Below are 16269 nucleotides of genomic sequence, written 5' to 3' on the forward strand. Positions count from 1 at the left end.
GTTGGGGTTGTTATGTTCAGAGGACAGAGTGTCAGCGGTATGGGACGTTGTGACCTCATTGTGGAGGATGTGAGAGAAGAGCCCTGATCATATACCTCATTCTTGCATGTCCACATGCTGTATGTATCGCTGTCTTTGATCTGTGCACCTGATCATCATTTGTCTTTTTGAGTATGTTCAGGAAGTGTCTTCTCAAGGAGAAACACAATGAAAGGCTGTGAGCAAGGCCTTCTCGGGAAGGTTTTGCGGTTTAATTGAAAATCATCATTCCTGTATTCCAGCGCTGAAGGTCACAGACTCTGTGGTAGCTGTGGTATATTGTGCCCTGTGCCTCATCCTGAACTCAATTTCTAAATCTCATAAATCTCCAAACAACCCCACTCTTACCACCACATAACCTCCCACCTTGCAAATGCTCCGTGTGTCCCGTCTTCTGTTTGATTTATTTGCATTTTTTTTGGTGTGGTTTTTAGATTCTGTCCATATTCTTTCTTGCTCTAAAGGCTAGATGAGTTATACGTTTAACTGCTTGTCCTGGTCGTGGACATAAGTGCAGTATACATGGTCTGATCGAATCTTACACTGTCCACTGGTTTAGAGGATCTTTAGGATTTTAGTTAAAGGACATGCCACATACAGCGGCCCAAAAAAGTATTTGGACACAAAAACAACACTTAAAATTTCTGAATGCCATAACAAAATTTCAAATAATGTGATGTTTTATTTTAAATGAAGATGGCACTTTGCAAAGCACAAAATAAATAAATTAATTAATAATAATAAGGCTTTAAGAAAAAAAAATGATACTGTTTGAAATGACAAATATGTCTTGCTATGTGCACTTTGTATTATCGCACAATTTACATTCATTTTTGTGTGAAATAGTTTTGCAAAATAATAATAATAATAATGGCTTAAAAAACGTAATTTGGTTTAAATATCAAGTAATCCATCTAGTGACAATTATTTTCCAAAAAGAAAAGAAAACTATATTTTTCAAGGTAAAAAGAAAAAACAATTAAAAATGATTAATTCATGAATTTTAAGTATTATATACATAGTACATAACGACATGGTACATAAACAACAAACAATATTTAATGTTGTAATATATTTTGTATATTCATTTATATTCATGTTTATTAATTTAATTTTAAAAATTTTTTAGGTTTATTCAAGACATTGTACGTTTCATGCAGATTTTATGTATAGTTTCACAAAACTGAAGTCAAACCATTCTGTTTTTGCTTCAGATTTCGAAATTATACAATCTAATTTAGATTAAAAACTGCTCATGTTGCATGTATGCAGCATCTTTGTTTGGATCATGATTAAAAGGCAGTGGTTGCCTCTAATTTTAAATAGAAAGAGCACAAGCAAAGCCTTAGTATGTTTATATGAAGAGATGTATTTTATTTGTGTTACTTATTTATTTGATTTGGGGCTTGTTTTAAAATGTCAATGTAGTTTTGTTATTTACATTTACATTTTGACATGGTACATAAACAACAAACAATATTTAATGTTGTAATATATTTTGTATATTCATTTATATTCATGTTTATTAATTTAATTTTAAAAATGATTAATTTTAGAGGTTTATTCAAGACATTGTACGTTTCATGCAGATTTTATGTATAGTTTCACAAAACTGAAGTCAAACCATTCTGTTTTTGCTTCAGATTTCGAAATTATACAATCTAATTTAGATTAAAAACTGCTCATGTTGCATGTATGCAGCATCTTTGTTTGGATCATGATTAAAAGGCAGTGGTTGCCTCTAATTTTAAATAGAAAGAGCACAAGCAAAGCCTTAGTATGTTTATATGAAGAGATGTATTTTATTTGTGTTACTTATTTATTTGATTTGGGGCTTGTTTTAAAATGTCAATGTAGTTTTGTTATTTACATTTACATTTATATTTAAATTTTCATTTAGCAGATGCTTTTATCCAAAGCGACTTACAAATGAGGACAATAGCAGCAATCAAAACCAACAAAAGAGCAATGATATGCAAGTGCTATATTAGTATATTATTATTATTATAGTGTTATATTTCAATTTCACAAAGAAACGTGCAGCATTTTGTCCAATCAATATCACAAAGAAATGTGCAGCATTTTGTCCGAGCAATAATAAAAGGATACTTTTAATTTATAATTTGTCTTAAATCTCATTTTGTTAAAAAATAAATAAATCGCGAATCGAATCGTGAATCGAATCGAATCGTGAGTTGAGTGAATCGTTACATCCCTAAAAAGAATAGATAGGATGCTTGCCACATTAGTAAGAATTCAGTTTATAACCGGTCACAGGTTGATGTATATATCAGCTGTATTTCAATAGCTTCTAAAATATCTCATTCCCTCAGATTTCAGAGATGGAACGATTAGTGCTCTAGCAGCTATTGTAACTGGGTTAATGTTCCTACCCCTTACGGGGGGGGGGGGGCCATGATTTAATGTGCTCCAACCATTAAATTGAATTTTGAACTAATCATTTATAAGTGAAATTGGATAAGATTTGGTGAGTTGAAACTGGAAGTCAGCTGAAGAGATGGCATTCTTTCTCTTTCCGTTGCAGTGTACAGTGGGGAGCGTCTCTCTCAGCTTGATATTAAATTGTCAGAAGTGGCTGTGACATATATTAATTTCATGTGGGAGCATGATGGATTGAATTTTCTTTATGAAATGCCCCCTTAGCCCCCTTGTCGGGCCAGTGGTTGGCAGACACGAGGCAGATGGAACTTTAATACGCTTACGGAGGCAGCAGTTACTGTAGACTGTGCTTTCTCACAGCTTTGCAATGATGAAAAAAGTCTAACAAATAATATTTGCTGAAGAGGTCTCTGTGGATCTCAGTAGGACTAGTCTACGCCGTCCGAGAGAGTCTGAATATAAAGGAGTGCCAGAGAGAGATGGAATTCAATCTCCATGCATAATCTGACGAGATGAATAGTTTGAGTGATTGTATCTGTATGTGCAAATTCAAGTTTCGAGAACTCAAGTGGCTTGCAAATGGACAAAAAAAGATGAACTGAGTACAGATTAGATTTACATCTCCATTTCTTGTTCTGTGTCAACGTAATGCAAGTTCATTGATGTTGGTCACTGAGAGGCGGTTAGTTCACCTTAGGCAAGTAATGATCCATTTGATCCTTATGTCTCTTAAGAGTATTGTGGAAGTTTTGAGAAAAGAAACGAAATATGAAAGTTTTGTGAGCGAATGCAAAAGCATTTAAATGTAATTTTGTAATTCTTGTGTTCTGTCTGCCCTTTCATATTATTATTGTTTCTTGTAATTCTGTTTTGTGTCCAACACAGGGTTATTGTGTTACATCATCAGCGGAAAGACGGTGATAAACAAAGCTCTTAACACCAGACATGATGAAAGTGTTTATGTCTTTACAGTGTGACTTTATAGCTTTATATAAGTTATTGCAGTCCAAATTCAAAATATTGGAGAGAGTTGCCAGGTTGAAGATGCTCAACCAGTGTTGGGGTAACGCATTACAAGTAACCAAGCGATGTAATCAGATTACTTGTTTCAAGTAACTAGTAAAGTAACGCATTACTTTTTAATTTACAAGAAAATATCTGAGTTACTTTTCAAATAAGTAACACCAGTTACTTTGTTTTCCCATGTATTGACTGACAGCGCTCCTGTCCCCATGTAGAGAGAAATCGGGAGTAAGTACAGAGGCGTTGTGTGTGCTCTGTAAACATTATGCTTACTGTAGTTCTAGACTAAATGTGAACATGCATTTACTCATCTCACTTGCACAAAAACAGATTCAGCATTCCTCAAAATGAATATCAATATGATGTAAATCTGCAGTAATATGTTAAATAGCACAAATATCCTTTATGTATGTAATCCCATTTTATTATCCAGTGTCTTTGCTGTTGACCTTCGATGATCCAATAGAACTGTACTAAGCAAAATGTATTTAGATGATCATAGCATTCTTCTCCTGCATCCTATTCTTCATGCAATCCAGAATGGCAGCACAACTGAAAGTTTTGTTTGAACTTGAATTTACATTTCCTTCAGCCTGAGGGAATGAAAGGTGTTTTACAGTTGCCAAAAAAAACCTTTCTTTAAATTAAAAACAAGCAAGCAAGCCCAGCACAGATTTGAAAAAGTCATACAAAAGAAATATAATGCATCACTTTCAATAAAATGCAACTAAGTAACACAATTAGTTACTTTTTTTAGGGAGTAACACAATAATTTAATGCATCGCTTTTAAAAGTAACTTTCCCCAACACTGCGCGCAACAGGAACTAGCGCAATTGACAACGGAAGGTTACAAACCTTACACAGTAAGTTGATGAGTTGTTGGTTTATCCGTCTTGTAATATGCTTTTTTAGATGGATGCCGGGGCTTTATAGGTCAGGTAGAATCTGCCATCTCTGACCCAGTTCATTTGCTGCCTTCCATGACTGAAATATGCTGTGTTTTCCGCCAACTGGCAACCCGGGGTGTCTATTAGGGCTGTCAAAAAAAATCGAATTACAAATATTCGTCGAATTTAAAATAAAAATCCACATTCGAATGCAAAAACGTTGCATTTGAATTTTAGGTGTGCGTTAAGGAGGCAGCCCAAGTGGTGCACAAGACGCGATGACGATGTAAGTGTCGTTGCATTATAATGTTTTTGTAAGCCTATCCAGTTGAAGCCACTAGATGCGGCGCTGCTGCATTGTTCATTAAAAATATTGCGGAAAAAGAGAACATCAATGCAGAGAAGATCTTGTTTACATCAAGACTGAAACCTAGCCGTTCACATAGAACACATATTTCGCGCATTTTCTAGATGGACATCTATCACCGTTGCACTCGCATCTCGCACAAAGGAGCCGCATGTTTAGAAATCTATGTAAAATTACTGCAAGTTTAACTTTAAAAAAAACATATATCGAGACTTTATGGCGGGTTTTTTTTCCCCCCATCCCGCTGCATCTCATGTTTTTAAATGAAAAATGTACTCTGTGTGATTGGAACTTTTAAAAAAACATATATCGAGACTTTATGGCGGGTTTTTTCCCCCCCCATCCCGCTGCATCTCATGTTTTTAAATGAAAAATGTACTGTGTGATTAGCTTTATACTTTTTGTATTAAACTATACATACATATATGATGCTGTTTTGTTTATAGTTGTTTAAGCAACTTAATTAATTATAATTGGTTTATAAACATTATTTTAAACATTATGCACTTTTTTCACAGATAGGCATGTTATCTTATGCTTTGAATAAACAAGCATTAGTAATATTTTGCTCGATGCGCCCTCTTGTGGCCTCAGAAGAGAAGCCAAAAGCTTTTCTTCACCCTAAGAACCACCCTATAATTCGAATTGATCATATTTAATCACAAAATTTGAATTTAGTTTTTCAGCCATTTTGACAGCCCTAGTGTCTATTGAGTAAATTGGCAGTGGTTGATCATATTTAATCACAAAATTTGAATTTAGTTTCAGCCATTTTGACAGCCCTAGTGTCTATTGAGTAAATTGGCAGTGGGCGGAATCACACAGACTAAAACAAAAACAAACATTCCGACACAGAATGCACATCTTTAACTGGCTTTAGCGTTGTTTTCAGAGAAACAAGTATGTGAACTTAGCATGGTGCCTAAATATCTGCTAATGCTTTAGTACAGTCAAAAAAATTACATACAGCACCTTTAACCCCCCTTCCCTCCCACACACACACACACATTTAATAATCCTTATCAGGGCCATTTCTAATGTGTTTGTGCAGTAATTCAAACTGAAATGTCATGCAACTTATGTCAGCCGTGAACAACAAGGATTTAATACAATAACTCAACTTATGGACTTTTTTCATGTAAATGATGTCTGTAGTGTTGATTTTTCAAATCAACTGTCAGCTGAATGCAAAAAACGATAGTGTATGCATTCACACCTTTATTAAACGTGGTCAAAAACACATAACAGACCATTCCAAATAATTTTACAGTGATCTTATTACAAACCAATCAGAGCGTGTCTTGGGTGCCTTTAAACTTGATCAGGTGCAGCTGACTGCAACTCGCTGGACACGCAGTCAGTGAGATGTGCTGTAGCAAACAATTGTATCTGTCTGCCTGTCTGTTCCTCACACAAATTAATCGTTTGGTCTCAGAAGACTCGTAATGTTGTTAATTTTTGAATAAATTGTGACTGTAGTTTTATATTGACAATTGGTTAGATTAGGTGCTCAAAAATGTCTAAATAGTGTAATGTAAGTTATATAACTAAAAATATCAGATGAGATTTCCCATGCCCTTCATGTCTGTTTATTGATGCCAAACGTTTCTCATTGAAAGTAATGAAGTACTCTGCTCATTGAAAAGTTACACTAAAGGGGTACTAAGTAGGGCAGTGGTCGGCAACAGGCGGCCCGCCAGCAATAATATCTGGCCCTCACAATCAGAGTATGTGAGCGGAGCGGTGTGATTTTGAATGGAGCGAGGACGAGCAGATTTTTTAAAAGTCGGAGCGTCGTGGTTTTCACTCGCTCCAAGAGCGCTCCATCACGAGTACAATTCATGCCAATGACCTGTAATATAACTGCATATTTAGCAAGAATTCACATGTTAAACATTTAGCTAGCTTGATGGAGAAGGATCACTCAAATCCGAAAGAATGTGAAGGCTATGATGACGGCAATGGACATGAGCAGGAAGTTCTAGTTCTCAAGGAATTTGTTTGTTCCTTCTGTGCTGAATATTTTCAGCTGAAAGCATGATTTACAACACTTGTAGTACAAGTACTACAACACTTATTCACATGCAATCGCTCTATCAATAATGCATTCAAACAAAAGTAATGCAGTGCTACTTCATCTGTATCCGATTTCGAATGAGCAGAAATCTGTAAGAAATGCATCGATCTGTAGGTAAAATAACTGACGAAAACGTAGTTATTTTCATCACAAACAAAATTTGCACTGCAAAAAGCAGCAATTATACCTTTTAATGCTGATAAGACAACCATGTTATTAGCTTGTCATGTGGTAGGAAAAAAGTTGCACACTAGTGTTCCAATAAGCCACTTTGAAACTCTCCTGTTATTCTATGTATTTTATTTTTTAATATACATTATGAACAGAACTGTTATATTTCAAACAATCTGAAATACTTTAGACGCGGAGTGTAGGCAGAGCACAGTCTGTCACATGCAGGCAAATCTAGTTGCAGTTGCAAGAAATATGATTTAAAAAAATAAAATAAAAAATGTGAATGACGTTTAAACATCTATTTGTGCAGCTGTCATCTTCTAGCTAGAGCCGGGAAAATAACCAACCAACGCATTTGTAGAGAGGGATTTTTCTGCATATAACAACTAAATGGAGCAAAGGATTTATTTATGTATTTAAATAAATTTTAGTATAAACTAAACTATTACTCAGTTCATTATATTCAACAGACTGAATAGGTCCTATAGAGTCAATTAAATTGTATCAATCAAACCTGGACAAATCGAGTGCTAGTCATAGGGCCAGTCACAATTAACTAAGCTTATTGGTGATTGAAAACATTATCATCCAGTATGATGGTAAATATGCTTTCCAACTAATCTAAATCAATATTTACATAGTAGTAAACTTATCTCTCACACAAGTGTCCTGCATTGTCCTGTAAAATCACATCCACAAGGTCACCCTGGTACCCAGTATGGACATACATGACGATTTGGGAGTGAGAATGTGTTTTGCTTAAAAAGTACAGCATGGAAGTTGAGTAAGAGAGGTATTTATGTAGGATCAACAATAAAACACCCTGCAGTCAAGAGGGATTATTGAAAAGAACACTGAAGTACAGTCAGACAATTCCATATAAATCCTTCATGCCTCTCATTGTCCTTCAATGTCATTTATTGTTCTTTTGTGACTTTTCTTCTTTGTCACAGTGATCAGCTCATTCGATCTTTTTTCGAAAGAGTGTTTCCACATCCTTCCAGCCCCAATAACCACATTTTCCTTTCTCTCTCTCTCTCTCTCTCTCTCTCTCTCACTCACTCTCGCTGTGCTCTGAGGAAGAGCAGATTGCGGTGAGCACTGGTGAGAAACATGTTGGCAGGTGGTCAAGGACATGTTTGTGTTTTTTGGAAGGCTGTTCTTAAATTAGCAATCATGAATTAATTAGCTACCAATTATCCACAGGCCCAAACAATTGTGATGAATGCCAAAGTGCTGGCTCTGTTTCCAGGTACTGACCGTGGCAAAATACAGCCCAAAACAAACAGAACATGAACGCTCAGCACATCTACACAGAGCAATTCAGTGTGGCACGGAAAATCACTTCTCCTCTGGCTTCAAACCCTCATTGTGGCATGTCTGGAGTGGTGCTCATTTGCGTAGTCAAATGCAAATTACTGTGAACATACTGCTTTTTGTTTGATTTCATGTTTTTTGATATTTTTATTTGTGCAGTGACTATTATCTTACTATCTTATACATTTACAGTTATACAGTTTAATCAAATAGCTTAGCAGCTTTAACAGACAGTTGAGCAGTGCAAATTATAAATAAATGATCTATTTTTAATTATTTATTGACTAACTAGATGATAAATTACAATACTATCATAAATAAAGATGCATCTTAAAAGCTTCTAAAGGTTTGATGGTCATCTTGAATACACCGTTTATATGTATATATATATATATATATATATATCAAAATATAAATTCAGAGTCTTGCTCATCTCAGAAGACTCGTAATGTTGTTAATTTTTGAATAAATTGTGACTGTAGTTTTATATTGACAATTGGTTAGATTAGGTGCTCAAAAATGTCTAAATAGTGTAATGTAAGTTATATAACTAAAAATATCAGATGAGATTTCCCATGCCCTTCATGTCTGTTTATTGATGCCAAACGTTTCTCATTGAAAGTAATGAAGTACTCTGCTCATTGAAAAGTTACACTAAAGGGGTACTAAGTAGGGCAGTGGTCGGCAACAGGCGGCCCGCCAGCAATAATATCTGGCCCTCACAATCAGAGTATGTGAGCGGAGCGGTGTGATTTTGAATGGAGCGAGGACGAGCAGATTTTTTAAAAGTCGGAGCGTCGTGGTTTTCACTCGCTCCAAGAGCGCTCCATCACGAGTACAATTCATGCCAATGACCTGTAATATAACTGCATATTTAGCAAGAATTCACATGTTAAACATTTAGCTAGCTTGATGGAGAAGGATCACTCAAATCCGAAAGAATGTGAAGGCTATGATGACGGCAATGGACATGAGCAGGAAGTTCTAGTTCTCAAGGAATTTGTTTGTTCCTTCTGTGCTGAATATTTTCAGCTGAAAGCATGATTTACAACACTTGTAGTACAAGTACTACAACACTTATTCACATGCAATCGCTCTATCAATAATGCATTCAAACAAAAGTAATGCAGTGCTACTTCATCTGTATCCGATTTCGAATGAGCAGAAATCTGTAAGAAATGCATCGATCTGTAGGTAAAATAACTGACGAAAACGTAGTTATTTTCATCACAAACAAAATTTGCACTGCAAAAAGCAGCAATTATACCTTTTAATGCTGATAAGACAACCATGTTATTAGCTTGTCATGTGGTAGGAAAAAAGTTGCACACTAGTGTTCCAATAAGCCACTTTGAAACTCTCCTGTTATTCTATGTATTTTATTTTTTAATATACATTATGAACAGAACTGTTATATTTCAAACAATCTGAAATACTTTAGACGCGGAGTGTAGGCAGAGCACAGTCTGTCACATGCAGGCAAATCTAGTTGCAGTTGCAAGAAATATGATTTAAAAAAATAAAATAAAAAATGTGAATGACGTTTAAACATCTATTTGTGCAGCTGTCATCTTCTAGCTAGAGCCGGGAAAATAACCAACCAACGCATTTGTAGAGAGGGATTTTTCTGCATATAACAACTAAATGGAGCAAAGGATTTATTTATGTATTTAAATAAATTTTAGTATAAACTAAACTATTACTCAGTTCATTATATTCAACAGACTGAATAGGTCCTATAGAGTCAATTAAATTGTATCAATCAAACCTGGACAAATCGAGTGCTAGTCATAGGGCCAGTCACAATTAACTAAGCTTATTGGTGATTGAAAACATTATCATCCAGTATGATGGTAAATATGCTTTCCAACTAATCTAAATCAATATTTACATAGTAGTAAACTTATCTCTCACACAAGTGTCCTGCATTGTCCTGTAAAATCACATCCACAAGGTCACCCTGGTACCCAGTATGGACATACATGACGATTTGGGAGTGAGAATGTGTTTTGCTTAAAAAGTACAGCATGGAAGTTGAGTAAGAGAGGTATTTATGTAGGATCAACAATAAAACACCCTGCAGTCAAGAGGGATTATTGAAAAGAACACTGAAGTACAGTCAGACAATTCCATATAAATCCTTCATGCCTCTCATTGTCCTTCAATGTCATTTATTGTTCTTTTGTGACTTTTCTTCTTTGTCACAGTGATCAGCTCATTCGATCTTTTTTCGAAAGAGTGTTTCCACATCCTTCCAGCCCCAATAACCACATTTTCCTTTCTCTCTCTCTCTCTCTCTCTCTCTCTCTCTCTCACTCACTCTCGCTGTGCTCTGAGGAAGAGCAGATTGCGGTGAGCACTGGTGAGAAACATGTTGGCAGGTGGTCAAGGACATGTTTGTGTTTTTTGGAAGGCTGTTCTTAAATTAGCAATCATGAATTAATTAGCTACCAATTATCCACAGGCCCAAACAATTGTGATGAATGCCAAAGTGCTGGCTCTGTTTCCAGGTACTGACCGTGGCAAAATCCAGCCCAAAACAAACAGAACAGCGCTCAGCACATCTACACAGAGCAATTCAGTGTGGCACAGAGAAGCACTTCTGCACTGGCTTCAAACCCTCATTGTGGCATGTCTGGAGTGGTGCTCATTTGCGTAGTCAAATGCAAATTACTGTGAACATACTGCTTTTTGTTTGATTTCATGTTTTTTGATATTTTTATTTGTGCAGTGACTATTATCTTACTATCTTATACATTTACAGTTATACAGTTTAATCAAATAGCTTAGCAGCTTTAACAGACAGTTGAGCAGTGCAAATTATAAATAAATGATCTATTTTTAATTATTTATTGACTAACTAGATGATAAATTACAATACTATCATAAATAAAGATGCATCTTAAAAGCTTCTAAAGGTTTGATGGTCATCTTGAATACACCGTTTATATATATATATATATATATATATCAAAATATAAATTCAGTGTCTTGCTCATTCTTGGTAATTGTAGTATTAATTTTCAGAGATTTCTGAGACTTTGCGTTTCTGAGATGTTTGTTTGTTTTTTCATTATAAATATTAAAATATTGAACATAATGCTAGTAGATATAATAATGATAAGCACATGAATATAAACAAGAAGCATTTTTGAGGACGCTACGTGTTTTTTTTTTCTTTTGATTTAGCGAATATTTAATTTAGTTTCAATCTTTTTGCTATTGAAACTGTGAAAAATTACTAATTGAAATTATTAAGATTTTAATAATACTTTTATTTAAATGGATAGTTCCTTCAAAACTAAAAATGCTGTTATTTAATCACCCTCATGTCATTTAAAACTGATATCACTTTCTTCTGTGGAACACAAGATATTGTGAAGAATGTTGATAAGCAAAATTGACATCCGTTTTATGGACCCCAAAAAATCTAAAAATACCTTATTTTATGTTGCACATAGAAAAAAAAGTCAACTCTGTAGGGAGTTAATATGTTAGAATATTATGTGCAAAGAGAACAGTATGTCAGATATTTTTTTCCTCCTCCTAGCATCTCCGACACCATCAGTTCATTCAGTTAAAGGACAGTCAGAACAGAGAGAGAGAGAGGTCTTTTTGCCATCTCATAACTGTCTTGCTTTTCTGTTATTGATTGTTTTTGTCTGGGGTATTGACTGCTTTGCAAGGGCAGCCTGAGTGTAATAGGAAAATTACAACGCTCTTTTGTCCTTTGACTAATATGACACATAGACACCGCTCTGCCCTTCTGCACATCTGATGCTGCTCACTGTGGATGGAGCTTCTGCCTTGTCAGACTGAGAGAGAACAATCCAGAACTTAAGAGGCCTGATGCGCTTGTTAGCTTTTGCATGTAAAAGACCCACCATAATACTGAATTAGTTTGTTTTATTAGTTTGTTTTTCAGTACTGAAAAGTACGGTATTGATAATCAGTTCATTGCAGTGGCGAAGCCAGAAATCTCCCAAGTGGTTCAATAATGTGATGGGTGTTTATTCTGTCCATCATTATCCAAAGGTATTATTTATGATTTTATCAATGTGGGTTTTTTGAATGAGTGCATTAAAGCATTATCAGTCGAGTTTCTAACAGCTCCCTACTTTGGGTACGTTTACACAAAATTGTGCTAAAATATTTTGACTTTGCGTTTTTCGCATACAGACGACAACGTTGTCAAAACGATCCCCATTAAAAAAAAAAAAGACTTGAAACACTATATTATGCATGCCATGCCAGTAGTTGGCGATGCCACTTTCTAAAGAAACATTTAATATGGATGCTCATGACATCACCATTTTCACAAATTTGTGTTTTTGCTAGTTTACATGGAGACGATAATGGTATCATTTTCAAAAACTTGCACTTTGAAGCTCGTTTTCAAAAGTTTGCGTTTTCAGGCCCCCAAAACGCTATTGTCATTTAAATAAACGGCCAAAACTCATCAAAAGTTTTCCATTTTTAGTTGAAAACAGTGCCCTTTAGATATGGCCAAAATCATTACCAAGTCATATTCAACCAAAATCTTTACCACAGTTTAATTAATTTTCATCCACAGCAAGGAACGCCATCATGAAATAGTAATTGCCCGAAATCATAGACTTTACAAATTGAAATGATAGCCATTAAAGCATCACCCTTTTCAGACAACTGATTATATTATTTGTTCTCTTATAATATGTTTACGCTTGTTTAGAACAAAACTGACAAATAAAATATCAATTAGGGGGACAGCATCAAACTTGAAAAGATAAATGTATATATTTCTAAATATTTAGTAATACTAATAATAATAATACTGAGTTGAAGACATACTGGCTCAAGAAAAACTCAAGATTGATTGATTTCAATCTGTTAATTTATAAGAAATGTCTAAATTCATCAGAATGAATTGTCTTTCCCAAAATCTAAATATGAGAATGAGTCGTTTAGTATCAACCAAATCAGTAAAATGACTTTGAAACCTTGAAAAATGAAAACACTCAAAAACTGAGGCAAAACCATGCGACAAATGATCTGTGTTGCATTCATATAAATAGCAGTCGCAACACTAACGGAGAGCCAAGCCGATCCGTTATAGGCACAAAATAACATTATTACATCTTTGTAAAAATACACAAATTATAGATGTGGTTATTTTGCAGTTTTATTCATATTTTCACTGCTTTGATTGGGTAGAGCAGACATTATTCTGTGCAGTGGCCTCGTCCTGGGTTCAGTGTATTTAAAATGGTCTGTTTTACCTGGTATTTAATGTATGGAATTGTTCCTGCCTATGTACAGTGCTTGAGTTCAGTCATTTATGATGTGGTCAGGCAGCTCACCGTCAGGTGATTTCCAGACCCCAAGCGTAACGTAACCAAGTGCTGCTGTACTCTGTTTGTTTTAGGTGATGGTGTTTGTACATGCCCGCAACTCCACCGTCCGCACCGCCATGAGTCTGATCGAGATGGCCAAGAACCGGGGAGAGCTGTCATTCTTTCAGGTCGACCAGGGTCCAGACTACGGCCAGTGTGAGAAACAGGTAAATGCTTGCAGTACATTTCACACTGTGCTTTTTCACTATTATAATTTGGTGCAAGGATCTTTTTAAAGATCCACGCTTTTTCTGGACAGTTGGCGCCTCGGATCTGAGGATAAATAGAATAATCTCTTCAGCGTTCGCTTTCCTACATATTTTATACCCATCATAGAAAACCTGCATCGCACTTCTGCTTAAGACAAAGAAATTCAGAGCGGGTTCTCTTCACCCGGACTCAGACGCAGCCAAACAAAGCGGTGTTATTTATGAGCAGTTATTCACCGGCTCTGCAGGAGAGAAAAGTGAGAGAAATTGAGGTCAGTCACCTATGCTAGCAGCGGCGCTTTCTGAGAGAATGGTAAACACTGGCGGGAGACGTACCTGTGAGGGCCGAACGGGTGCGGACGCTTTGAAATTAAACCTGAAGGCGATGCAGCACTAAACTTTTGGATGCTGCCCTATTAGCTGGAGTGGGTGTGCAATTAGAGCCCCCGCAGAGGCTGACATTCAAACGCCGCTCGAGTGTGCTGTCCTGCTGCTGTTTGAAGATGCACTTAGACACACTAGATGAGACCAGAGCACATTCACATGCGCTTTACATTTTGTCAGAGGAATTGCGCAGCACTTTAATAGTTGGAAAATGTTTTTAAAGGTTCCAGTGAGCCCACTTGTGATGTCAGTCAAGGTTTCTTGTAACAACAAAAGGCATCATTTTGATTCAAATTTCAAAGGATTTTACACTCTTTCTCTGACCCTTACAACCTAAAAAAAAAGAGCAGATCTTCTATTCTATTCAGATTATTTTGGCGCTACTGTACCTTTAAGACACTCTTATAATTACCAGGATGGCATTCATGAAAGCAAACCAGGTTTCTAAACACTTAATAGGCGTTGATGTATGCATTTTTTTTTTCATTTAATAGCAAGATAAACAGACAAAAACAAAGACAAAGTAATAAAAATGACATATCCTTTCTATGAGCTATAGAAATAAGGTCACTAGAGTAGATGGCATACTGAACTGTGATATATTAAAAAGAGTGAATGAATTCATGTTTTCTTTCACTTCAAATTGATACAGATTTCACAATTTGATTCAATTCTAATTCACAAGCTCTATTGATTTTATTTTATTATTATTTGTATTATTTTCAATCTGGATTCAAATATGATTAAATTGGAAATATTACATGTACAGGTCAATTTTTCTTAGGGAAAAATCTCAGCTAATGCTGTAAATGACATAGGAAACCTTATAATATTGAAGTTTGAATTAAATGGCTATTTATTTTTTATTTTATTTTTAGATATAATCAACACAGTTGTATACAGTCTAGGGCAATTGAAAAAAAAAAAAAACCTAGGTAATCACACATTTCTGTGATTCATCGTGACTGATCGCACTAAAAATCTAAATTTGTAATCATATATATATATATATATATGTGTGTGTGTGTTTTCACATTGAATCTCCTACTTAATGTGGAAACAACATAAAGACATTATTTTAAATATTTGTTTCTTATCAAAAGTAACCAAGCACAGCTGGTGCACTACAAATAATGTTCAATAAAGTTTTATGGCAACAATTTACAATAAGGTTAAATTAGTTAATGTATGTATAATGCACATGTATTAGAGTATTTGTTAATCTTTGTTAATGTTAAAGGGGTCATATGATGCTTTTTTAGATATCATTATTTGGTGTATTTGGTGTAACAGAATATGTTGACATGCTTTAATGTTCAAAAAGCACATTATTTTTCAAATACTGTACATTATTGTAGGTCCTATATGCCCCGCCTCTCTCAAACGCTTCGTTTTCTACAAAGTCCCTCCTTCCGACAAGCGCAGTCTGCTCTGTTTGGCCAGCTGACCCAGTGCATTGGGATTGGCCGAACACCGCAAGCACTCGTCGGAAACGTAACGCCCCTTACCATAATCGCTTCAGCTTTCAAAATAAATGTAAAGACAGTAAATAATGTAATTAGTTTTACCATCAGTTCAAGCCCGAAAGGGGAACAGAGTCACGTGACAGACACAGTGATGAAGCTAGTATGTGTTTGCAGTACACAAGCCACTGTTAAGATAGCTGACTCCACTGTGAGTGACCCTGTGTCTCTCTCTCTCTCACACACACAGCGCACACACACACACGCACGCACGCACACACAATGTGCAAAACTCCGCATTTGAACAGTCAATAGCAAATACTTAAACTAATAACAAAACAGTAGCCGATTCAGAAGCACCAGATTGTCATAGCAAAGTCAGAATTACCTCCTCTCCTAGGTTCACGAAACGGTCGTCCATAAAATGCATTGCTGTTCTGTTGTAAGTAATCTTAAAGATTCCTAAATGCATCTACTTTCGGAAGGCCAAATAAAGTGCTTTTGCTTTCGCCTAGAAACACACAGCGTCTCCCTGACATGGCTGCTTCAACACTAA

At 35.6% G+C, this 16269-nt stretch overlaps 1 protein-coding gene across 1 annotated transcript in view; it reads left to right on the top strand.

Annotated features, from left to right (window-relative positions):
* ascc3 (activating signal cointegrator 1 complex subunit 3) overlaps window positions 1-16269 on the top strand; it is a 160358-nt gene that overhangs the window by 78212 nt on the left and 65877 nt on the right. The window contains exon 7 of the mRNA XM_016267399.1: window positions 13690-13824. Within this exon, the coding sequence (XP_016122885.1) occupies window positions 13690-13824 (135 nt within the window). The remainder of the gene's footprint in view (window positions 1-13689; window positions 13825-16269) is intronic.

The sequence above is a fragment of the Sinocyclocheilus grahami genome, unplaced genomic scaffold (assembly GCF_001515645.1).
Source record: "Sinocyclocheilus grahami isolate Dianchi unplaced genomic scaffold, SAMN03320097.WGS_v1.1 scaffold37.1, whole genome shotgun sequence".
In the NCBI taxonomy this organism is placed as follows: Eukaryota; Metazoa; Chordata; class Actinopteri; order Cypriniformes; family Cyprinidae; genus Sinocyclocheilus; species Sinocyclocheilus grahami.